Source organism: Nuphar pumila, chromosome 12 (assembly GCF_984573655.1).
Source record: "Nuphar pumila chromosome 12, dmNupPumi1.hap1.1, whole genome shotgun sequence".
In the NCBI taxonomy this organism is placed as follows: Eukaryota; Viridiplantae; Streptophyta; class Magnoliopsida; order Nymphaeales; family Nymphaeaceae; genus Nuphar; species Nuphar pumila.
Window position 1 is genome coordinate 20,732,986 of NC_143260.1, and position 25,675 is coordinate 20,758,660.

The 25,675-nt window shown below is 36.3% G+C and overlaps 2 protein-coding genes across 2 annotated transcripts in view; one reads left to right on the forward strand and one right to left on the reverse strand.

The window, feature by feature from the left end:
- Nucleotides 1–6,211, forward strand: part of LOC149820238 (K(+) efflux antiporter 4-like) — a 51,166-nt gene extending 44,955 nt beyond the window's left edge. The window contains exons 18-20 of the mRNA XM_089983885.1: nucleotides 5,356–5,400; nucleotides 5,479–5,571; nucleotides 5,663–6,211. Coding sequence (XP_089840011.1) covers nucleotides 5,356–5,400; nucleotides 5,479–5,571; nucleotides 5,663–5,743 — 219 coding nt within the window. The 3' untranslated portion in view covers nucleotides 5,744–6,211. The remainder of the gene's footprint in view (nucleotides 1–5,355; nucleotides 5,401–5,478; nucleotides 5,572–5,662) is intronic.
- A 1,718-nt stretch (nucleotides 6,212–7,929) lies between these two features.
- LOC149820239 (transcription factor KUA1-like) lies at nucleotides 7,930–9,636 on the reverse strand. The gene is made up of 3 exons (XM_089982401.1): nucleotides 9,329–9,636; nucleotides 8,539–8,732; nucleotides 7,930–8,469 (listed from the first exon to the last, which is right to left on the reverse strand). Exons 1-3 carry the CDS (start codon nucleotides 9,582–9,584, stop codon nucleotides 8,068–8,070), a joined length of 852 nt encoding a protein of 283 aa, XP_089838527.1. The 5' UTR covers nucleotides 9,585–9,636; the 3' UTR covers nucleotides 7,930–8,067.
- Nucleotides 9,637–25,675: the final 16,039 nt, after the last annotated feature.

Below are 25,675 nucleotides of genomic sequence, written 5' to 3' on the forward strand. Positions count from 1 at the left end.
TTGCTCATATACCTGAGAAGTATCACAAGTGCTGAAATGGTCATCATCAAAAACAACATTTCTAGACACCTTAATCTTACCCAAAATAGGATCATAACATCTATATCCTTTATACCCATCAGCATATCCCAGAAATCTGCACTGAACTGCTCTGTCCTGAAACTTGTTACGTAAAGAATGATCCACATGGGCATAACAAATGCATCCGAAAGCATGCAAATAATCATAAGAAGGGTGAGAACCGTGAAGCAAATAATAAGGAGACTGATCTCCTAATAATTCCATAGGCAACCTGTTAATGATATGCACTGCAATGTGAAAGGCCTCAGTCCAAAGAGAGAAAGAAATATCAATATTGTGCATCATACTTAACGCGGTTTCAACAATATGCCGATGCTTACGTTCTGCTACTCCATTCTGTTGTGGAGTGTAAGGACAAGAGGAGTTACGTGTGATGCCATGGTCCTTTAAATATTCACTAAAATCATGAGATATGTATTCTCCACCACCGTCACACTGGAAATAAGTGATATTTGAATTGAAAAGGTTCTGAACAAGAGCATGGAATTGTTTGAAAAGTTTGAACACTTCAGATTTAGATTTCATAAAGTAAATCCAAGTGTAACGAGTGAAAGAGTCAAGAAATAACACATAATAACGAGAGCCAGATAGAGATGAAACAGGAGCTGGGCCCCAAACATCAGAGTGAATAATTTCAAATGGCTTGGAAGCTCTTTTATTGATACTTTGAAAGGGAAGTACATGACTCTTGCAGACATTACAACTAGGACACTTATGATGTAATTTGACTTTGGGAATAAAACCCTGAGAAGACAATTTGTCAAGGAACCCTTGACTACAATGACCTAACCGACGATGCCAAGAAACTGGCTTATTACATTGCATAACAGAAGAAGACTGACTCAAATAAGCAGGAAAAGATGGAGTCACGGTAGATGACGTCTTCAAAGTCCCGGGGGCTGCTTCGAAGACGTACATGTTTCTGCGTCGTTCACCCTTAGCGAGCATCTTCTTGGTTCGAAGGTCCTTAAGACAAACAGAAGACGGAGTAAATTCCATGGATGAATTTGTTTCATCAACCAATTTAGAAACAGATAAAATGTTTTTCTCAATGGCAGGAGTGAGTAAGACATTTTTCAATGGTAGTGTAGATTGTGACAAAGAGAGAGATGCATTTCCAGTATGAGAAATAGGGTGATGGGAACCATCTCCCGTGACAATAGTGCCAGTGCCAATATAAGGAACCATGTTGGAAAGTTTACCTGCATCAGAAGTAACATGTGCGGCTGCTCCAGAATCAATATACCAAACTCCATCATCATTCTGACGCAAATTCATGTTGTTAAATGCAGTCATCAGAATTTGTTGCACATCATGTGGCAACCCTGCACTCTGTCCCTGATCAGTACCCTGATGTGCTCGAAAATTTCCTTGCGGTTGCCCCTGAAACTGTCTAACATTCATCTGTCCAGCTCTTGGTCCTGGCCTCCCTGCCTTGTTGCGATTCTGTGGGTTGTGCCAACAATCTGCTTTCACATGGCCACGCTTGTTGCAATGGAAGCAAGTAGGGACACGGGTACCTCTAGTGGCAGGTGGAGCAGTAGGAGTAGGAAGGAGTCCTCCACGGCCCATATGAGCAGCAGGTGGACGAAATGAGGTAGACCCAGATGTAAACATGACAGGATGAGGATCATCAATAAGATGATCTTGAGTCAAACTAACTTCATACTGTAGGAGTTTGGCCTGTAAATCCTCAAAGCATGGAAGTGTAGAGGCAACCTGTAATGCAGTGCAAAACATACGATATTGGGGCCCAAGGCTTCCCAATACCTGCTGAACAACATCTCTGTCAGAAACAGGATATCCAATAGCGGTCAACTGATCAATGATAATTTTGATATCCCCTAGAAATTCAGTAATGGTCTTAGTTCCCTTTCGCATAGATTGGAACTGCCATTTCAGTTGAAGTGCACGTGATTCAGAAACCTGTGAATAAGAGTGAGCAAGATGTCTCCATAGTTCTGCAGCAGTAAAATGGTCAGAGATAGTTTGTAATATACGATCAGATAACGTGGCAGTCAAATAGGCAACCACAGATTGGTCCTTCTGAAACCAAACATCATACGCAGGATTTGGAATAGCAATGCAACTCACCTTCCCATCATTACCAGTTACCTCTTGCGTAATAGTCATAGGTGGGGCGGGTGATCCCCCATCCAGATGCCCGGAAAGACCATGACTTCGGATAAACGGCAGAATTTGGCGTTTCCAAAGTAAGTAGTTATCATGAGTTAATTTGTGAGAAACAAGTTGAGAAAGAAATCCGGGGCTGATTTTAGAATCCATAAGGAAGAAGATCAAGGATGAATCAAACAGCACGACAGAAATTCGTAGGTTGTACGGACAGAACCATACAGACAGAAATTTTTGAGTTTTGGAAATCACGATTTTTCAGTTAATCGTGCAGAATGTACGATTTATCAACTATATTGCAAGAAATAGATAAGAAATCACAAGAAGTTTGAGAAAAGCGGCACTTTTGAGAAATGAGGGTTCCCAAATTTGGGGAAAACAAAAATTAGGGTTGATAAAATTGGGGATAACAGAATATGTAAGAAGGAAAAGATGCACGATATGAGGAAATGAAGAAACGACGTCGAAATATAGTGATTCAACGGAGAAACAACAGAGAAAAGATGAAAAAAACACTTTCCTTGAGAACGCCCAAAAACGCACGTCAAGGTCCTTAGGGGCCTTCCAGATGATCGTGATTACCACGCCCTTGGCTCTGATACCATGTGAGAAATCAGATGTGGGAGTCACCTTACTATCGTAGCAAGAGATAGAGAGAGAGGTAAGAGGGAAGAGAGAAAAAAAAATGTTGGGCGGCAATGGGATCTTCTCCCCTTTCCATTGATATTTATATGCTGTACAAGTGGTACAATACAGTACAGTGGTACAATACAGTACAGTATGCTGTACAAGTGGTACAATACAGTACAGTGGTACAATACAGTACAGTGGTACAATACAGTACATGAAATATATCCATTTACATATACATATTTAACACCATTCGAGTTATTCTCTCTCTTGCTGTTACTTTTGGATGGTCATTACATCAACTTGATGTCAAAAATGCTTTTCTTCATGGTTTCCTCAAAGAGGACGTCTACATGGAACAGCCACCAGGATATGCTACTAATGATTCTAATCTATGGGTATGCAAGTTGCACAAGTCATTATATGGATTAAAACAGGCTTCTCGTTCATGGTTTGAAAGGTTCTCCCTTCACATTCAAGAAGCTGGTTTTCAGAAGAGTGCTCTTGATCATTCTCTTTTTATCTATCACAAAGGAGGGATCACTACTTGGTTATTGATATATGTGGATGACATTGTTCTCACGGGAAATACTTCCTCTCATATCGTCCAAATCAAAGAAGTGTTAGAACAACACTTCAAAATGAAAGATCTTGGGGACCTCAGATATTTTTTGGGTGTTGAATTAGACAGGACTGAGGATTCCCTCACTCTTTCTCAACACAAGTATGCCCTTGATATTCTCACATCCTCTGGTATGTCTGATTGTAAGCCCATTAACACGCCCAGCGTTTTGCATGCAAAGTTGAACGTTTCAGATGGCAGTCCTGCATATCCTGTTCCAACCCTTTACCGCAGTATTGTTGGGAAACTTCAATATTTGACATTCACTCGGCCCGACATTGTATATGCTGTCAATCAAGTTTCCCAGTTTATGCATGCTCCCACAGACACTCATATGGAAGCTGTCAAGCGTATCTTACGTTATCTCAAGGGGACTATTGGCGATGGACTTACTTATAAACGCATGTCTCCTACTGTGGATGGTCATATTATCTCTACTTACACTGATGCTGATTGGGGAAGCGATCTTGATGAACGCCGATCTGTTTCTGGCTATTGTGTCTTTCTCAATTCTAATCTTGTCTGTTGGAGTAGTCGCAGACAACGCGCCATTGCAAAATCAAGCACAGAAGCTGAATATAGGGCCATGGCTGCTGGCACTGCCGATGCTACTTGGCTTCGTCACCTCCTTGGGGAATTATCTCTTCCTATTGCTCAATCTTCCATGCTGGTTGACAATCAAAGTGCCATTAAAATTTCATTCAATCCCATACTTCACAGTCGTACCAAGCACATTGAGATTGATCAACATTTCATTCGTCAGAAAATAGAAGATGAGGAAATCTCCCCTGCATATATACATACTTCTGAACAAGTTGTTGATCTTTTCACCAAAGGACTCACTGGATCACATTTTTGGCATTTGAAGAACAAGTTGGGCATGATGAAAACTCATGCACAACTTGAGGGGGGATGTTAGAATTGTATTTGTATCGGATATGGATCCGATATTGGATCCATATCCGAGCGTATGCTTTCCCCATTCTTGGGCGGTGGCATACTTGTAATCCTGTATATTTTTCATGTATTTTGTTCAGTAGTGTTAGATCCTATATATATCTTATTAAGAGAGGGCCACGATACTTTTAACGTGCCCTACTTTCCATTTGGCATCCTCCTCTTCTCCCCCTCTCCTCTCTTCTCTTTATTTTGTATTTTCAGATTGAAGGCTATTCTCCAAAGCTTGAAGGCGCACTATCTTGAAGCCCTATTCAGATTCTTTCAGATACTGTTTCTCTGTCTCATGTATTTCTACTGCAACATGTCAGTTGTCTGTTTTCTGTATAATTTACACAGCAGAACAAATCTGAATAAAACTTAACTATTGCCTTTTTCTCAAAAAAAAAAAGGGATAACGGTTACTGGAAGATAACTTGAATTGTTGCAGCCTCTTGAGCTCTCTGGCACTAAGCTTTGATACTAGTAGCATCTAGGAGTTTGGAACAAGAGCATCAGTTTTAGTTCTTCGGATGATCATGGATGTATTCATCTTTGACTGTTGCCACTGTTTCTTGGGCACTATCTGTTGCTATTTATTTGGTTCCTTCTCAAGAACCATTCCTCTAAGGGGTAACATGCATTTAGTGATGTTTCTTGAATAAGCATTGAAGTTGTGATATAAGGGGGCCTGTTGAGCATAATTATTTTGCTTGTTCTATAATCACCCTCTTATTAAAGTGCAGTACTGAATTATGGTTTAGCTGGGGTTTCTTATTTTATAGGGTTCCAGATGCTGTAGCTGCTTTCTCCATGTGGCTTCCTTTTGCCTGCTATATATATAATGCTTTTGGATTGTGATCCTTCCTTGTAGACAAATATGTGACAGTTTATTATGATAGTATTTCATCATATTTCCAAAAGAATAAACCTTATTGTGTACATTTTGACAGGGTAAATTGTATCTCTTGCTTCTGGGGACAACGGCTCTTAGTTTGGTGATTAACTTGACTTGTCTTTTCCATCTGTTTTCATTATTTTTGCTATTTCAATGGCTAACATAAAGAGGAATCCAGGTGACTACCCCATTGCTTTTCAAGTTTATACCTGCTGTTGTACATTTAGGAGTTCTTCTGCGGTGGTTCTCACCTGACAGCAGTTCAAACGAGGTATGTTCCCCATCAATCCTTTGTTCAAGTTGTGCTCTCCATGCTCTCCTACCAGGGTTTTTAATGTCATTGAACGCATTTTCAATTCCAGATGGGGTTTAAAGGCGATAGCATTCGGGCAGATAGTGCCAAACGTATTACTCTGATGGTCCAAGGCACTCATGATTCATGACTATAAATAAAAATGGAAAAACTCCAAAAAAGGTGATTTACCTGATTGGCTGTATCATACTACTCGGGGACAGGTATCCAAGAGCACGAAGTAAACCGAATTTTGAGCACATTGTTGAGGTGGTTGATCTTCCTGTCTCTCCTCATCTAGGGAAAACAGAAGACACAAGAAGTGCCCCCCCTCACCTGGGGATCTTAACAAGACGGAAATCAAGGCCATTACATTCCCTTGCATCAGTTTGACGAGGACACCCATCCCTTCTCAATTTTTCGTGTAAAATAGCTGGTTTTGTAATGTATTAGTTTTTTATTTTCTTGGGGTATAATTTTTTTCACCTCTTTTTCTTCCATTTCCTTATTGGTCCAAGTTTGTATTTTGTAAAAAGTTGCAGGCAACACGATTGAAATTGTAGCATAACAATTCTTGTAGTTTATATGATACCAGAACTGGGAATGTTCTGCTCTTCAACTTTCTTCTCGTGCAGTTCTTTATGAGCTTGTGTCCAAGAAACAGAAATGGACTCGTTCTCGCCCCTTTTTCTTTTTCTCTTCTCATTTTTTCTTCATGGTGGTATTCATGACTTGGTATTCATGCTTAATTGGATTCGAAGCACGCGTATTATTGCATAGCTTGCAATGCATGGCGTACAGGCAATGCTGAATGGTATAACTAGAATGTAAAGCCCTTCAAATCCGAGTTATATATGTGACTAGGAACCCTTGCCGAAGTGAGGAAAACCCTGGTTGGGGCCCCACAACCACCCTGCCTTACTAGACCCACCTCTGAAAGCTACAGACACACCCATGTGCCAGTGGGGCTTGATCTGGCGCCTTCATGTGCACTACTGAATTTTCATTGCTGCATTAACTGTGTGATATGGAATACGAGGTTTCAACTCAGCTTGGACTTGGGCAAACCAGGCCATCCCATGATGGCCAAGATGAGGCTGATCCAACACTTTTCGTGAGCGTCCTGTGTGTAGCACTTGCCTCACCTTGAGCTCGGCTTGGATGGTGACCAATTCAAGTCTAGTTTCTTTAAACCGAAGTCCAAGTTAAGCTTTTAGGCTCTACTGAGGCTTAAAGGAAGCGATCACACTACACTATGCAGACCTCAAATAAGATCAGACTCCCAGACCATGGCGGGTCTCTTTGCGGAGTGTATTGCACCACTACCGAGATGTAAATTCTATGTAACGAAGATGGAACTTGGTGTGAGGCAACCCCAATGTTTTCAGAGCCCAAAGTTCCTGGCTATTCTTTGCGCTACCTTTAACCTTTGCTCTAGAAAATGAGAGCGTGCTATCGTGTGAATAATCACCACAAAAACAAAGAGAAGATTTAAAAGTGTGCGTGTGTGCGTTCGACATGCATGACTATTAAGAAATGCATTTTTCAGATCAAGCAGTTTTGATGCAAAAACATAATTTTTTTAACTGTGAAATTTCACTGCATCGTAGATCAATCGATTTTTGAAGTGCTTGATGAAAACCTGCATATGCAACACAATAAAAAATCACATTTAAACAAAAACTTGTAGATCATATCTGTGGAGTTTGATCCACAAAAAGATGAAGAAAATGAACTGATGTTTTTTATTAGAGGGTACTAGACTAACAAGCGTAGACAATATTTTCCATGTGTTTGTGTGCGCCTGACAAGAATTAAATGACAAATAGAGCATACATCACGTTGCTTTCCTCTTTTCTCTGTAAAGCCCATGCGATAACCATTTCTTCACACTGTAGTGTGGACATCTCCAAACCAGTTTTCAATATGAGAAACCTTGAAATATGTTAATGATGTGGTAGTTACAATTTTTCCGGGGCCATCATGCTTATGACAAGTGTTCATTGTTATAACAAAACGGCACATAATCATTCTATCAGCACTGTTGTCCTTCCAAGCACTTAAAATGAGCAGATGCTCTTTTTTCTTTTTGTTCCAATTCTCGAACAGGAGCACATGCCATGCTCAGAAAATTGAAGCCTTGTTATGTCCACAATCTGAAGAAAAGGCATTCAGGCTTTATAGCATTCAGAACCATTGAAGCATAAACCTGACAATGAGCATATGAACATTTGGTTTGTGATTGTCACTCTAGTGCTCTTCTTACACGATTTTAAACAGAACAGACAAAGGGATAAATGTCCCCTCTAAAGTTGGCAGTTTGTTGAACACACAATATGGGCCTAATGATATTTATTTAAATTCACAGATAAATTCTAGCAGCGGATAGCAGCATAAACTGCCCTTGTTTATGCATTGAACTGCATTATACACCAACAGCATGTTAAATGGCGGTACATATTAATGATTCTTGGATCAGATCACACTTATGGCTCCAATTAGCAGGGGACCTGGCGATGTTTTGCTTCGATCGGTAGGTTGAGGGAAAGCAATAGTGAGCTCCAAATCAGCTGGTTCTATAGGTGCCGATGTGGATGAGGATTGACAACTGAGACTATGTGATGAACCAAGTGGTTCATGTAATGAGCAAGAAATTGACTGGATGCTACTGCTTTGCAGGTGGTTTCCCAAGATGGGTGCTGTTTTTTCAGGATTGTTAAGATTGATCAGGTATTTATCATCCTGAATTCGAGGGAAAATTCCAGTAAGGGACAAAGTAGGATCCGGTAAGTTGCGTGAGAATATAGGATCCTTGCCCATTACGGGGGCCTCATTGATGTTGGAGTCTTGATTTGGAGCTTTGCTACTGCTTCCCACCTGCAACAGTATGATTCATATAAGAGCCAAATGAGGCAGCAAAGATCAAGTGTCTGCGCAGAAAATCACCATGTCGAAAAGGCTTGACCGGCGCTTCTTGTTAATGCTAGCCTGCCTGAGAAAATACTTCTGTGCATGGCTTGCTACTTGAGTAGGAGTCCTGGTAGTAACATAATTCCTTGATATTCCTCTCCAATCACCCTTGCCAAGCTTCTCAAGCCCAGCTAGAAATGTTCTGTGCTCTTCCTCGGTCCATGGAACCCCTGATAAGCACAAAAGGTTATGCAAAGACCACAACTAATCCACGAAAAATTAGTGCATATAAGATAAAAAAACCATCGAAAAAAGATGTGAATAGAAAAAATCCCTGGATCAAAATGTGCAAAAGGAAATTCCAAATTATGTGAAAATGTGAAAAAAAATGTGAACTTGGATGGTCGGTAGTGCTTCAAGTGAACAAGGAGCAAAACTTCACATGAAATCAAGTTAGCACTTTAATGACCACCAAAAAACAGAAAAAAGAAGGGTATTCATATTTCTCATCCACTGAACGTAAATCAGCATGAATGTGAGAGGTTACCAACTTGAGAAAACAACTTTTCCCTCACCAATTTGACATAATCATTGAACCTCCAATCTGACCAGAAAAAAAGGCAAACAGAGCACCTCGGAAACAAAAACCAACTGCAACTACAACACCTGGCATGCACTACACAGGCACCCCCCAATGGGAACCTCAAAATCAACAGTATAAAAGGAAACTTTTAAGAGAAAATGGAAGACAATTATGAAGGTAAATCGGTGGTAAAGGAGCACAGTGAAAGAATAAAGTCGAAAAGAAGAAAGATTGGTCACTCACCCTTCTTCCTTTCATGGGCTCTGCCACATGAGTGCACAAGTCCATCAGAAAGATAACCATTATCAGCGTTGCCACTGCCATGGTTGTCCTCCACAGAGTTAGTATACGAAGGTGATAACACCTCCATGCTAAGACTCTTCCTCATTAGAGAAACCTGCAATTGAACCCCAAACAACCTCAACCCACCTCCTCTGTAATTACTGCAAGTCCTAGAATTGTGGCCATTGATCCCACAATGTGAGCACCTCCTGACCATCCTCACCCAAAATTCACAAAACCCACCCACCGACACAGAGTCAAGTTGGATAGGGAGGAGAAGGGTTTATATATGGGAAGGCTAAGGCAGGGGAGGAACAGGATTGGTTGGACATAGTTTTTTGGTGGATATTTCTCACTGGCTATTGTGTGACAAAAGCAATACTGGGTTCCAGCGATTCAATGGTTCTCTAAACTTGGGATGTCATATACGAAAAGAGATGGCCAATGATTTGAAAGGTGTTAGTTGGCTTGGAAATCGCATGTTGGGTAGCTGGAAGAAGAAATCAACTCATCCAAGTGGTCAGTAAAGGGAAATGTTGAAACTGTATTGATTTGTTTAGACTTTAGAGATGGTTGAAAATCGAAATGAGGGGTCCCTTTGTTATTTGCGGATTAATATGTTTGCCTTAAATTATAATGGGTCAATTGCCAGTAAGTGCCATGGATGTATGTTGGTTCTATTATATAACTATTTAAGATACTTTTATTTTTTTCTTTGATAGGAGCTATTTAAAATACTTGAGAAAATCAGAAAATAAAGTCATGAAAGAAAATTACGAAAAAAAAAAGAAATTGACTGCCACCACTAGCATTTACCTTTCATCATGGTCTCTCCAAAAACCTAACTAGCTCAAGGCATCACTGACATAAAGAATGTAAGACCCAACTTCAACACGAGTTCGGCACAAGAATTGGAGAATTTTGTTTTTCAAAAATAGGATATGAGGACAGGGTTTTTTTTTTACTTTCAAATAAACAAAAACTATTTTTTTGATATCTTAATGCATAAAATGTGACTTTATTAAAATGTTATTAAATTTTTTAGAGGAATAAATGTTATTAAAATTATTAAAATAAATAAAAACAATGCCTAAGCATGTCTGACCTATGTCACCGGGGACAAACCACCAGACATAGAGAGACTTGTTTGACATAGATGCATAGTTACCAGAAAACAAAATGGATGGATACAATAAGCGATGTGTGAAGTGGAAGCGGGGAAGCAAGTCTTAAAAAGTAGCATGAAGCAGGAAGCCGGATAAGGTCATCAAGCGATTATGCAAGTGCATGAAAAAAATGAAAAGCAAACACGTAAAAAGCAATATGAAAGGCTGATGGGAGCAAATAAGAAATAACGTGAATACCAATATAAAACCAATATACAGACTTATTATAAAAAATTATAATTTTCTAATATAAAAAATGTAGAAAGTGAGGGGGTAGTGAGTGAGAATTGAGGAAAAGGGAGAGAAAAACTTTAAGAGAGAATTGATTTGGAAAGTGAAGTGGAAGTGAGCCTCCCACTAAAATCGGGTTTCCCAAATCTTCCTCTCATTTTGGGGAAGTGAAGAGTTTCCGGCTTCTAAGCAAAGCATTCTGAGAAATGAGTTTCCCTATGTAGCAAGAAGCTGCAGATAACTACACATCAGCGACTGCCTTTTAAGGCAAAACTACTAAGTGGAAGGAACATGAACCAAACACACACTCTCTCTCTCTCTCTCTATATATATATATGATAATATATTCGTCTTAAATAAAAAATGTTAATGAAACATGTTAAATGAGGTTTTCAGACTTTTTTTGTTTTATTTTAATTTTTGACCATACAGATGTGATCTATGTACTTGATTTTATAGGGTTCGCTCTTGAAGCGTTCAATTTTGACACGTGGGTGGTTTTTTATAAGGTTCAAAAAATCAATGTCACAAAATCATTGTAAAATTTTAAGGCTCCAAATATCATTTTTTTTCATAGAAAACACATAATCCAGGTGTGAATTCCAAACAAATCGACCATGCCTAATACATTTTCAGGGTCGAAACTGCCAAAAAAACAACAGAAAAGCTAAAAACCCATTTAGCATTTTTCATTTAACACAGATGTACTTTATATATATATATATATATTATGGCATCGTCTGAACCTGAATTGCGTGCATGGGCTGACCAACTTAGGATATCAGATTATAAAGAATACGTGCTCTGGAAGCACGTACACCCACCTACTAAAAACCGTGAGTGTGGGCCACATCTTCTAAGTCATATGTCATAAATGCATTTAGCACAGTTTTTTTGATAAGAATCATGCCTCCGATCAAGTTTTCGGACTTAATTAGAGGATCTTTCAAGTCTTGAAAGGTACATTATGAACCATTTATTTTTTAAGATCTTAAAAAACTGGTTTTCTATTAATAAATTTATGTAGATCATATATGTAAGGTTGGATCAAATAAAAATAAATAAAACTATGAAATTTTATGGTTTCTAGTAGGCGGGTGTTGGTGCGCCTAGAGCACCCTATCATCACTAATATGTATGACTACTGCTATGATGCTCTCAAAGCACTTACATCTACCTACTAAAAATTACGGGTGTAGACTGCATCTTCTCAATCAGATCTCACATACGCATTTAGCATAGTTTGTTTTATAAGAATCATACCTTGGATCATGTTTATTGCTTTTAAATGTAAGTTTTTTTAAGTCATTAAGTTTTGGCACATTGTGAATCTTCCCTTCTTTGAAGATCTTAAGAAACCTACATGTACATATAATCACATGAGAGAGAGAACAGTTTTATCTCCTGTATATCCTACTTAAAAAAAACATAGTTATAGGTATTTTTTGCTTTAATCTAAACCTATAGTTTTGTTTATCATTGTTTACATTGTGCTTTGAATCAAATCAATTTCATCAAATTTTTTTTATTCTTTTCATCATCAAGCTTCAGTGTGATATGAGTCATTGATTTTTCTTTTTCTTTTTTATAGCTTAAGAAACACATCTGAGCAAGAAAAGTACTTCATATAAAGCATGTTTTTAATAAGTTATGTAGAATACATCTCTAAGTTTTAGACTAAGAAAACATATACTTTATAAGCTGCTTAAGATGGTGTACTCCCTGTGGGCATGGGGGACTTTAAGCCAGCCAATGTGCTGTGACTGATGGTGAGGTTCTTTCCTTGGATTATCCAAAATAAAAGTTTAAGAAATAAAACTGATTAGGATCTATAAACTACTCTCATTCAGAAAACAACATCATGTTGTAATTTTTTGAAATTATCTTAATTTTAAAATAACATTTCTTTCAAACCGTACCTAATCTAAGATTTCAATTTAGCCTTAGTTTAGCTCATATATTCTTAACCTACCCACAAAAAATCATATTTAAACTCGTTCCCTGTAAAGAGAATTAAATCTAACACCGAAACCTATTTTTATCAAATCCCAATCCTAAAATAGACTTGACCCAAACCCATATCTTAAATTCTTCTTTTTTTAATTCTCAAACAAGAATGACTCTGAATCCCAAGTTTTTATCAGACCTTCTTTAGCTTATCCTAAGTTTACTCCTAATTTTTTATATTTTTTTAATTGGTATTCTGATAGTAATAAATTAATCTCTCATCAGAACCCAACCAGAACTCTATTACCATTTTTTTTAAAACTTCTCAGAATTTTATTACCCAAAATACAAATTTTAAAATCTTGAAATTTTTACCCAAGCTTGCCCCATGTATCCCAAAACTCCTCTTAAATTTTCAACATTTTATCTTCTATCAATTGACATAACTGAATTTCTGACTGAACCACCCAAACCACTTAACATTACCTATAAACACCATTGGATCTCTATGGCACAACTTTTGATTCAACCTCTCAGCATATTTAAAACAATGGGAGATCATGCTTTTTTAATGAAAAAACATGATTTTATGGCATAGGAAAATATCACACATTATAGACCATTGATTATTGAAACATTATAAGAACTGCCTACGTGTCATAATTAAACAATCTAAGATCCGGTTTTTATTAAGAAAAATATGTAAGGTTAGTTTCATAAAAAAACAGCCAAAAAAAAGCAAAAAACAAAGGCGTTTGTGCCTCCTATCACCATTACTAAATGTTACCTCTTTATATATCATCATAAACTAATAATGTACACATAATCTTTTTTTTTTGCTTTTGAGATGAAGATGTTCTTCCTGCGATAGAATTGTGGCATTCACTTGGCTTCTTACGTGAAGGATGAAACTGATCCGAGTCATCAATTAATGCACCGGCGTGTGTATGGGTACGTAGTTTGCTTTACGAGCATATATATATAAATGAAAACTTCTTCAATGGAAACCCCTTCCAAACACTTCAATGAACGTTTTATTAGATTTTTGGTATTTTTTTTTCAAAATTCTGACTGTCCAGATGTGATCTATATGTGTGTTTTTATAGAAATCAGTTTTCGGAACATGTGATTCTGATGCATGGATAGGTTCTTATAAGATTCAAAATCAGTGGCGTACAATTTTTATAAATTTTTGAGGCTCCAAATACCATTTTTTCTATCCAAAATTCATGATCTAAGTGTCGATTTATAGTAAATCAATCATGCTGGATACATAGGTATGGTCAAAATTTTGAAAAAAATACTAGAAATTTTTCATCGAGAAAGTTTGGGAGGGTTTCCATTGGGAAGGTTTTCATTCCCCTAACTCGTATCTTCAATCAAAGTGTATTTGAAGATACGTTGTAGGAACTGTCACCGTTGATCGTGAGCGATCAAACAGCGAAGATTCATCATTTTTTTTGTGCACTGCAGAGATTTTTTTGGGTAAAAAAATGACATTTAGAGGCAGTTCAAAACCATGCTAAATATCATTTTTTTGAAAAGAAAAGTGCGGCATTACACTGTGCGTTTGAACATGTTCAAAGGGAAACCCGTTCGAAGATACAGGTTTTCCTATATATATAAAAGAACAAGTAAACATCGGCTGGCTTTAACATTGCTTTATTAGTGATATATAAGAGAACACTTAACATTGGATGCGCGTCGAACACACGTCCAGTGTTGGATATTGGTCATGACCGCCGCTAATGTGCTGGGCAGAAAAATGAGAATAGCAGCAGTTGTGACCACTACTAATTCTCATGTTTCAGTTAAAAAAAAGGTCCGCCATTGATCCGCTCGAGATTTACTTGTCCACTATTACAGGCTTCTCTCTCTCTCTCTCTCTCTCTCTCTCTATATATATATATATATATATATATATATATATATATATATATATATATATATATACTAGAAATCATAGTTGTAGGCTGAATCTTCTCAATTAAACCTTATGGATGTACCACTTGTTTGGTAGGAGCTGTTAGTGCATGTCACCTTGTGTTGGGACGTTGCAAGTTTAAATCCCAATGGTATGATGCAAAAGTGGAGGGGGTCACCTAACCCCAACTTGCCTATAAAAAAAACCTTATGGATGTACTCAACATAGATTGTTTGACAAGAATATGCTTTGGATCATGTTTTTTGGACATAAAAAATAGGAATTTTTAAGTCATGAGATTTTGAAACATTGTGAGCCATTGATTTTGAAAGGTTTTAAAAAATAATACATGGAAGACATAATCACATGATCCAAAACTTGTTTTCTATTAAATATTGCTTATGGATGTAGGGTCTGATCAACAAAAAGAGTTTAAATTTTTTGAAAATCTAAAGCTTCATAGGCACTCCAAGCACCTTATCATTACCAATATATATATAATCATTCAGCCATTGGAGTGCAAAGAAAGAAAAGGCCCTAGCTCAGGGCATTGTATGCTTTGTAATGACCTAAGATTGTTCTGGTATTCAGTATTCACTCCCCACTACTAAGTGGTGTCACATCAGTTCTAGACTAACAGAGGGACTTGAAAGCAAAAACCTTCTAAAAGGAATACACATAACCTAATGCTGGGAATTTGTTCAGCCACAACAAAATAAAGTAACTTTAAATATTTATAAATGTTGGTCAGCCATTAGTCTTTTAAATGGTTTCAAAGAAAAATGATTCTCTGGCTGAGAAGCCTGGTTGAGAAAACACTGCAACTATCACCTGTAAGAGAGGGTTGTGTATGTTCGCCCCCGATGATTCATTGAATCCCACGTCTGTGTTCGGGGCTTTGAATGAGCACCACGTATACAAGCACATGGGGCTCGTATTCCCGTGTATGTTGACATAACTTTGCATCGGACTCTGGTGTTGTTGCAAAGAGTTAAGTACCCTTTATTGCTATTCTTCTCATAAAGTGATGGTTTGAGAAAATGACAAAAATGCCTTTCATTCAAAAAAGAAAAAACAAATAGTTCAAAAAAAGGACAAACATGTCTTCCATCCAGAAAGTCGAGGATGATGTTGACTCTTCAAAGTCTTCTTCTTTTTCTGTTCAAAAAAAGGACAAACATGTTTTCTTCTTCTTTCTCCGTAAAACACTGTAAAACCCTTTCTCTCTCTAGAGAAGAAATCAAGGGAAACAAAGAGTTCTTCCTGGAGAAGGCCATGAACATCAACCCTCTCACTCTCTCTCCCTTCTCTCTCTACTTCTGTGCACATCCAACAGACGATCCTACATTGCTGCATCGTCATCTTCTTCTTCTTCCTTCTTCGTAAAACACTGTAAAACCCTCTCTCTCTGTAGAGAAGAAATCAAGAGAGGTAAAGGGTTCCTCTTGGAGAAGGCCATGAACACCAACCCTCTCACTCTCTCTCCCTTCTCTCTCTACTTGTGTGCCTGATTTAGAGTTTTTGCTCTTACAGGAGGGGGGTCCGGGGGCTCCCCCCCGGCGCGGATCCCGCTGTGCGGGGGTCCAGGGGGGGCCGCCCCTGGCGGGGGGCTCGGGGGGCAGCGCCCTCCGGACCAAAATTTTTTTGGGCCTTCCAACAATGATTTGTAGTATTATCGGGCTTTCCTACAACAATTTGTAGCATTTGTAGTATTATCGGGCTTTCCTAATTTGCGGAAGACACTATAAATCGCTATAGCGATTTGCGGAAGACACTACAAATCGCTATAGCGATTTGCGGAAGACACTACAAATCGCGGATTTGGAATATGACCTCCGGTTAGGGAGATATGACTCTGACAAGTTGGTCCTAATTTGCGGAAGACACTACAAATCGCTATAGCGTTTCGCGATTTACGGAAGACACTACAAATGCTACAAATTGTTGTAGGAAAGCCCGATAATACTACAAATCATTGTTGGAAGGCCCAAAAAAATTTTGGTCCGGAGGGCGCTGCCCCCCGGACCCCCCTCCTGTAAGAGCAAAAACTCTAAATCAGGCACACAAGTAGAGAGAGAAGGGAGAGAGAGTGAGAGGGTTGGTGTTCATGGCCTTCTCCAGGAGGAACCCTTTACCTCTCTTGATTTCTTCTCTACAGAGAGAGAGGGTTTTACAGTGTTTTACGAAGAAGGAAGAAGAAGAAGATGACGATGCAGCAATGTAGGATCGTCTGTTGGATGTGCACAGAAGTAGAGAGAGAAGGGAGAGAGAGTGAGAGGGTTGATGTTCATGGCCTTCTCCAGGAAGAACTCTTTGTTTCCCTTGATTTCTTCTCTAGAGAGAGAAAGGGTTTTACAGTGTTTTACAGAGAAAGAAGAAGAAAACATGTTTGTCCTTTTTTTGAACAGAAAAAGAAGAAGACTTTGAAGAGTCAACATCATCCTCGACTTTCTGGATGGAGGACATGTTTGTCCTTTTTTTGAACTATTTGTTTTTTCTTTTTTGAATGAAAGGCATTTTTGTCATTTTCTCAAACCATCACTTTATGAGAAGAATAGCAATAAAGGGTACTTAAGTTAACAACACCAGAGTCCGATTTAAAGTTATGTCAACATACACGGGAATACGAGCCCCATGTGCTTGTATACGTGGTGCTCATTCAAAGCCCCGAACACAGACGTGGGATTCAGTGAATCATCGGGGGGGGGGGGGGAACATATAACCTGCTTTCCCCTAACTGCCTCCTGGGAAATCTTAAAAGCGCTTCCTTTGTTCTCCAAAACATTTTTAGAATGATCATATTGTTAAAAGACAATTTATAATTGGATCTAGACCTTTTGCGGGTTCAGTATCAAATATCCAAACTGACTATATATCCAAGTTGGATGTCGGTCATGCAATTAGGTTACTTTGTAGATATGAGGTTGGTTGACATTGCTGACTCTTAAAGTGACTTAATACACATACTTATATATCCTCCGTTGATATTGGTTGTAAAGAACATAAAAGTATGGTGGCAAATGGTTGATGTAAACCATGCCACCACTAGAATCAATGTTGTGTTCCGTTCTTGTTCTTTTCGTTCAATTTTAGACAAGCCATCAAACAACCCTTTAAGTCACGTTTGGTTCATCACATGAGATTTACTTCAAGTGAATCTCATTTGAACGTTACTCCAAAAACAACTAAACATAATTTTTTTTTGTATAGATTCTTAAAATCAAGCCACATAAAAAGTGAGTTGACAAAGAACCCAAAAGTAAAATTTAGAAAGTGATTCTCACTTTCTCTATGAAGTCTCATGAGATTTTGAAAGTTAATATTTTTTTAACAATATTTTCACTTTTCAAAAACACAACCAAATGTACCCTTTTCGCTGTGCCAACACGTATTACTAAACTCTAAAGTCTAAACTCAAAAGATGTTTCTGCTACCAGATACCTAGAGCATGTTAGTATTTCCCACAATACTCTTCCAGTGGGAAACCGTACTCTCATTGAAAATCAGGATCCTTTTCACAAGGAAAGAGATTTTGATGCTTGTATCGCTGCAATGAGGCCCTAGAAAATGCACACACACACATGCATGCATGTACATGCACTCGTGGATGACGACATGTGCTAAATATAAACACTGCTTGTTTTACTTATTGAGATTATTAATCACTGCTTGGTTTTATGGTTTCTTAATCCGATGCCAACTTGCATTATTTAAGTGTAATGTTTGGAATACTAAAAACCACTCGCTTGGCTGCATACCACTTTAACAAGAATCTTTCTTTCTTTTGAAGGAAAAGATGGAATTCCAAATTCAGCAAAATTTTCTATGATTGTTTGACTTTTAAAATTCAATTGATTTTGTGATATGCTCATTAAAATACTCCCCACGACGAGACTACTTTCTTTACTTACTCTTAAGCACATATTCCATCCCCTCAAAAGAATTTATCCAATGCCCCCAACTTTTTGACTTGTCTAAGGCCCCATTCAGATATCGCTCTCAAATCCCACTTTTCTATCATTCAAGTATAGAAGAACCCGGCTTTCCTATATATATATATATATATATATATATATATATATATATATATATATATATATATATATATATATATATATATATATATATAGTCTACATGTATATATATTCTACATGTACTGGACCGTATGTTCTATATAGTTTATAAATTATAGGTGCAACACACACACACACACACACACACACATATATATATATATATATATATATATATATATATATATATATAGAGAGAGAGAGAGAGAGAGAGAGAGAGAGAGAGAGAGAGAGAGAGAGAGAGAGAGAGAGAGAGAGAGAGAGAGATTTGTACTAATAAGGGTACAAAACTATTCAGCTAGAAACCATGGGTGCAAGCTAATATCAACTTGATCAAATTAAATAGATGTATTCAACATGGCATGTTTGCTAAGGATCAGGCCTTGGATCATGTTTTTTTGATGTAAGAACACAATTTCTTCAACTATGTGCTTTTGATATATTTTAAGCAATTGTCTAGGGATGTAAACAGTTCGGATTCAGATCAGATGTGGGCAGTTCCATATTTGACCAATTGGATGTGGGCTAAACTGATTCAAATTCAGATTGATAATCTCATACAAGATCCATTTTTTTACATATAAACAGATTTGGATATCCATCAAATTTGTCGGATTCAGTAGCAAAAAAATCAAAACAATATCCACATCTGATTGTAATTAGATATGGTTTTGGCTTATCAAAAGCAACTAAAAGGAATCAAATTCAATCGGTTATTGAATACAATCTGATTGATTGACATCCCTACAATTGATGTTGGAACCTCTTCAAAAACTTACATGCCACAATCATGTGATTCAAAATTCATTTCCTACTAACCACAATCATGTGATTGACATCCCTACAATTGATTGTGGCTAAGACTTAGAATTGGATAGGAAAAGGTTTCCAATCAGCCGATTGAGTATTCTGATTCGGATTACTATATGCTTTACCCCACTCAGACTAATCAATCTGAATTTGGTCAGTCGAATCAAACCCAATTTGCTGACATCCCTAATCATAGGGCAACCTTTTGTTTGACAAGATTTGATGGTATAAACCTTCCCATGGAAGACCTTTCCCCCTAAAAGAAATCCTATGACCCCAATAATTTGATCCTTTCTACTTGATGGTGACATTTATGTCATGCAACACCAATGTGAAAGGGAACGGTGTGCTGCTACATGGATTTTTTCATGTACAAAAGCCATCACAGTGCAGTGTGTGCGCCCAAAAGGAATAAGATGGTGTTACAGGACATGGGATCAATGGAAAAGGATACTGTAGCTGTGGTTTTGGAAAAGTTTAGTCAGGTTCTTACCTTCCACACATTGGGAAAAGTGAAAGCTGTGCATGATTCATGTGAAAAGGGATCTCATAGACTTGTTCTCACTACATAAAATCAAAACGTTAATTAGAACAAAAGTAGAAGAAACTTTGGAGAGAGAGAGAGAGAGAGAGAGAGAGAGAGAGAGAGAGAGAGAGAGAGAGAGAGAGAGAGAGAGAGAGAGAGAGAGAGAGAGCACATTACATGTACCAAGCAGTATTCTAGATCGTTGTTTATTAAGATTTGAAATAATTGATGGAATGGAGCAACCGATCATTGTTATGGTAGGCATCATTTTTTTTTCACTTGACCCTCTACCTAACATAACACTGTATGCGAGTTATTAAGTGAATTAATTAATCGATACATATGAGCTAACTGTTGATTTAGATATGATGTTTCCTTACTAGATCTATATCCAGATGGATGGCATGTTCATATGTTGGTGACTGGGATCCAAATAATGTAAAATTATATTGCCACTTTTTTTTAGATAGGCACATTATTGTCAAAGAGATTCATTGTTCTTGACCTTGCTGCACTTCAACTTTTACTTGAACAAAAAGATCATAATAAACGGAAGTTACAGGAGTGGTTAGCAGCTACAACCCTCTTAGGTTCACTTGCGTCATCGATAGTAGGTTCATTGACAAGTTGAGTTTCTTCCAAATGAACCTCGCTTCATATATATGGATCAATGTTTTCGTTTTTTTATGGTAAAGTTGGGGGGTAAGGCCCCTGGTACAAATAAAAAAGAAATACTACATTATCAACTACTACTGCAGATTTATGTTACTAAAGCAGAAGCAGTGAAAAGTAAAAGAATTTAATGCATAAAATTCAAGAAAAATAATAATAATCAATCATCCGACTCATCAACTCCACTTGAGAAACCCCTATAACGAGTATTTATAGGAAAACGAGAGATACCCTATATCTATTTTGGACCCAAAATAAATCTATTACATGATAAAAATGTCCAAATTCAAATAAACAAACTCAAATCAGCCTAAACCAAACTGGATCTAAATGGATATCTTATGAACCCGAATTATAGCTGCTCCGCTCCTGAATCAGCCCCCAATATGATTCAACATAAGAACCAGGGTAAGGTAGTGTGACTAACCAGTTCCTTTATCTTATTCACCCAGCAACCATGCTTATGTTGGAATATATTGCCGACCAGTTAAAGAAACAATCTACTAATGTCCACTTTGTAACCTGGGGTTGGTTGGACATCCACCCAAATTAACCCAGATCTTGGTTTCTGCATTCGATCATAGTTTTCCAAATAAATGGGCAATATATTCCTCAAGTAGCTCCCTCTGAAACTACTGATTTAGAAGTTTGTAAGTTATCCCTAAAGCTATGAGAATGAGATAACTCAATAGTTAGGCTGCACTATCATCAGTGGCGGAGCCACACACTGACCAGGGTGGGCAAGTGCCCACACAGACTCTAAAATCCCCGATAATTAAAGGGGTTTGGGTCAGGGTCGAGTCTCTCTCTCTCACTGCTATATCATAACCGAGTGGTAGAATCCCATAGGAGCTATCCCCCTGCCTGCCTATAGAAACTAAAGCTATACTTAAAGCAAAGTCATCGTGGATCATCAGAGTGGTTCCTTAGATGGTGTACAAAGAAGCAATTGTGTAGTACTAGGAGTCAAAGTTATTGGTCCAATTGATAGAACACGGAATAATAATAAGGTTCACAATAATATATAAAGCAGTGAAAAATATCGGCCATTTTTTTAAAATCTTATGATTTTCTCATGAAATTTTCCAAATGCCAATATAATCCCCCAAAAAATTGATGTTTTCAGAATATCGCCTATTTTGAAATGCCATGGTTTTATCGTGATTAATGCAAAATTTATACTTTTATATTTATAATATTTTTTGTTATAATTTTATATATTTTATATATTATTAAGTTAATCTCACACTACATACTATTTTCTCCCTTTTAAAATAAGGGCAAATTATCTTCTAAAAAAATAAGGATAAATTATATTTTCTAAGCATCATTATGCGACATCTAAAGCCTATAATGAATTGTCAAATTCCACTCAAAACTAGCAGATAACTTTGTTTCAAGTTCATAATTGAAATATATTCTCCTCACATATGTAAATCGCCTGAACTAGGTAAGTTTTCCCTAGGCCAAACTCAAGGATGGCATGTCTGGTCAAGATTTTAAACAAAGGAAACAAGATGGACATGTTAATTTTATGCTTATTCCCCTTCAAAAGAAGCCTCCGTAGTCCCATTTTATAATCTTATCTTGAGAATAATTTAATAGAAACGAAGATACAAGACTTTGACCAATGTCTTTTTGACCTCAAACCTCCTTAAAACATATTCAATACCTTTTAAAAAACGATTTAACATCAAAACGGTTTGAGAGGTTGACCAACTGGTCAAGGGTCATTCTAGACCTATATTGGGTGTGCCACCTGGCCTTAATGCCTAGCCCAATGTTCTGGATGTTAATGGGTGCATGTAGGGATTTAAAAGCCATTAGTGGGTACATGCAAGGCTTAGCCATTAGTGGGTTGCAATAAGCTGCATGGTTGCCCTAAACTAGCGGCAGCTCAGCTGCAATCCTAATATAAAAAAAGAGACTGCATCGCATATGACAATTTAAAAAAATTAAAATTAAAAATAAAAATAAAATATATATTCTAAGTTAGCATTTAATGATGATCATTAATCGTGCAATTGGCAACCAATAACTATCCGGTAAAATATTTGTATCTCCCTCGTTATGAGGAGTTTTTACGAACGGTTTATGACATACGAAAGATGGTGAAAATGTGCATATACTGTAGAAAAATGAGTTCAGGTCTTAGTCTATGTACAATATGGTGTTTGTTGTAGCAACATGGCAGATTTTGCCTAATCGGGTCCTGAACCGAGCACAGATCGGTTAAGCTATGCTATGTATGAATTTTTTATGTTAATACATGGTTTGGAATGTTAAGTGAGCATGCAATTGTGACCTGCAATGTTGTGTAAATGCATGTACATATAGGATTTTACGCCAATTATTTGACAATTATATAATATTAAAATACATATATATGCATGATTTGAAACTTTGTAAAAAGTACGTAACAGACAAAAATATATATGTATAGATATATGTATATATTTAATACTGAAAATGCATGTTTTAAATTACGTGTACATGACCTGAATGACGTACGTAGGAATTATGTATGCTGAAGGTTTAGATGTTTTATATTATGGAATACGCATGTTTACGTATGCATGCATGGGATTTCATGTGTTATATACGTTTTTTTGGATTATGAAATACAACCGATTTAATGTATCAAATATGCATGCTTGGATTTTTGTATGCATGTTTTGGATTCACATACACATGCTTCGAGGTTCAATGTACAAACATATGGAGTTTAAATAATATGAAATGTGATGTTACATGTGGCTATATATGTTACAATATACTTTTATTTAATGTTGATATACCACATTATGTGATATATGATATGATGCATGTATGAATTACATTATGATATAAATGAAATATGCAATAAATTTTTTTAATATAAGATCAATTGAATATTCGAGCTCAGATAAGTGACTCATGAACTTGTGGATAGTCAACTGAATTGATATGTGTGGATGCCCCAAAGTGGTGGTCAATAACCTTATGATTGATTAATTATACATGCTTGTGCCTAGATTGGTGTCCATCAACCCTGTGAGTGGTCAATTGTGTTTATGCATGTATGACAATTCGTTGAGGGACTGTTCTCAAGAGGACAATCTCTGTGAGAATATGCAGGTTCAAGACAAGGTAAATTCGGCTAGGATGATCCCTGTGAGGATATACATGTTCAAGATTAGGTAGTCTCACAGGAACGATGATTGTGAGGGTGTACAAATCCAAGACCAGGTCAATCCGGTTAGGATGATCCCTGTGATGATGACCATGTCCAAGACTGTAATACCCATAAATTTTCTTTAGTTATTATACAAATAAATAATAAACCAAAGGAATTTAGAAATATTTCGATAGATAACCTTAGTTAAATTTTAAGGACAAAATTTCTTTAAGGATGGAAGGATGTAAAACCCATAAATTTTTGATATTTTACGAAAAATAACATTGAATTAAGGCTAAAGTATTATTTGATATTAAGATGAGAATTAATTTATAATTCAAATATTTATTAGGATTAAGAATAAATTTTCAGTGGAGAATGTATTCTAAATCAGGGTTTCGATTTTTAATCATGTTTGAATTTGAATTTGAATTTGAATTTGAATTTAATAAATATGTCTCAAATATTATAATTAGATTTGAGTTTGATTCAAATCTAAATTAAGATTTAATTAAATGTTAATTCAAGTTTAAAAAATATAATAAATTATATTTTTGTTGAAATTGAATCTATAATTTTAAATTTAGTTTAGAATTGATTCTTCAGGGTATTTTTAATAAATAAATAATAATTTTTATGACAAAAAAGTATAAAAATATAAATTAGCCTAAGAGAAATTATAAAAAATATTATATGAAAACTTAAAGTTGATTCGAGTTATTTTTTATGAAATTCGCATTAAGAAATCAACTTATGAAATAGATTAAAATTTAATAAAACAACTAATAAATTTTACCGAAATAAAGTCGAATAGGATTTCAGACAAATTTAGGATAACTCGATATGTATGTAATATAAATTCAATAAATTTGAATTTAGTTTCATGAGTTTAAAATCTAATGAACAAAAAATAAAATAAAATAAAACACTCAAAACGACTCTAGGTCTTGTCGACCCTGGTAGAAATCGCTTTTGAAGTTCGTTTATGTGAAAACATCATTTTTAGAAAATAAATTAAACAGTCTAGATAATGATAATTTGCATTGAGTATAGAGTATGTAGGACATAGACAAAATTTTTTAAATGTAAGAAACACCCCTACACGCCCAAGGGTCTAATCAACCCTATTAAGTTTCAATTTTTCAGAAATTATTTCTGAAAAATTTGAATTAACCTCTTAAAGAATATTTAAAATAAATAATTTAAATGCATAGAAATTCAAAATTTTATAGATGAAATCTATTTATATTTAAGCCTAATTCAGAGTCCTTTAATGTTATTTTATCTAATTTCATATTTGAATTTGTAAAGAATTGAATTTTAATTTAATTAGGCATGAAATTAGAGTTTAATCATAAATAAAAAAATTTATATGGATTTAGACCTTAAATTAGATAGTGGATTTAACTAATGATATTTGAATCAAACCCAATTAAGTTAGATATAATCCATAACATTTAGACCAATTTAAGGATAGATTAGATTGGATATAACACAAGATATTTTGAATCATATATCATTTGATTGGACCCATATGGTCGAACGCTCTAAAAAATATTATTATTATTTTGACAAAAATTTTAGTTGATAAATAACTTATCTATTAAATCGGAGTCAACCTTGATGTTCCTCATTTCGAGGGCATCAAAAGTGACTATTTACATGCCAAAATTGGTGTTAATTTGAACATTTTATCCTTGACTGAAGTTCATGCTTAGTTATAGGTCAAAAATTAACATTTTTCAACATTGACTAAATTTTATTGTCAATCTGTATATGTACAATTAAATCTAAGACTACC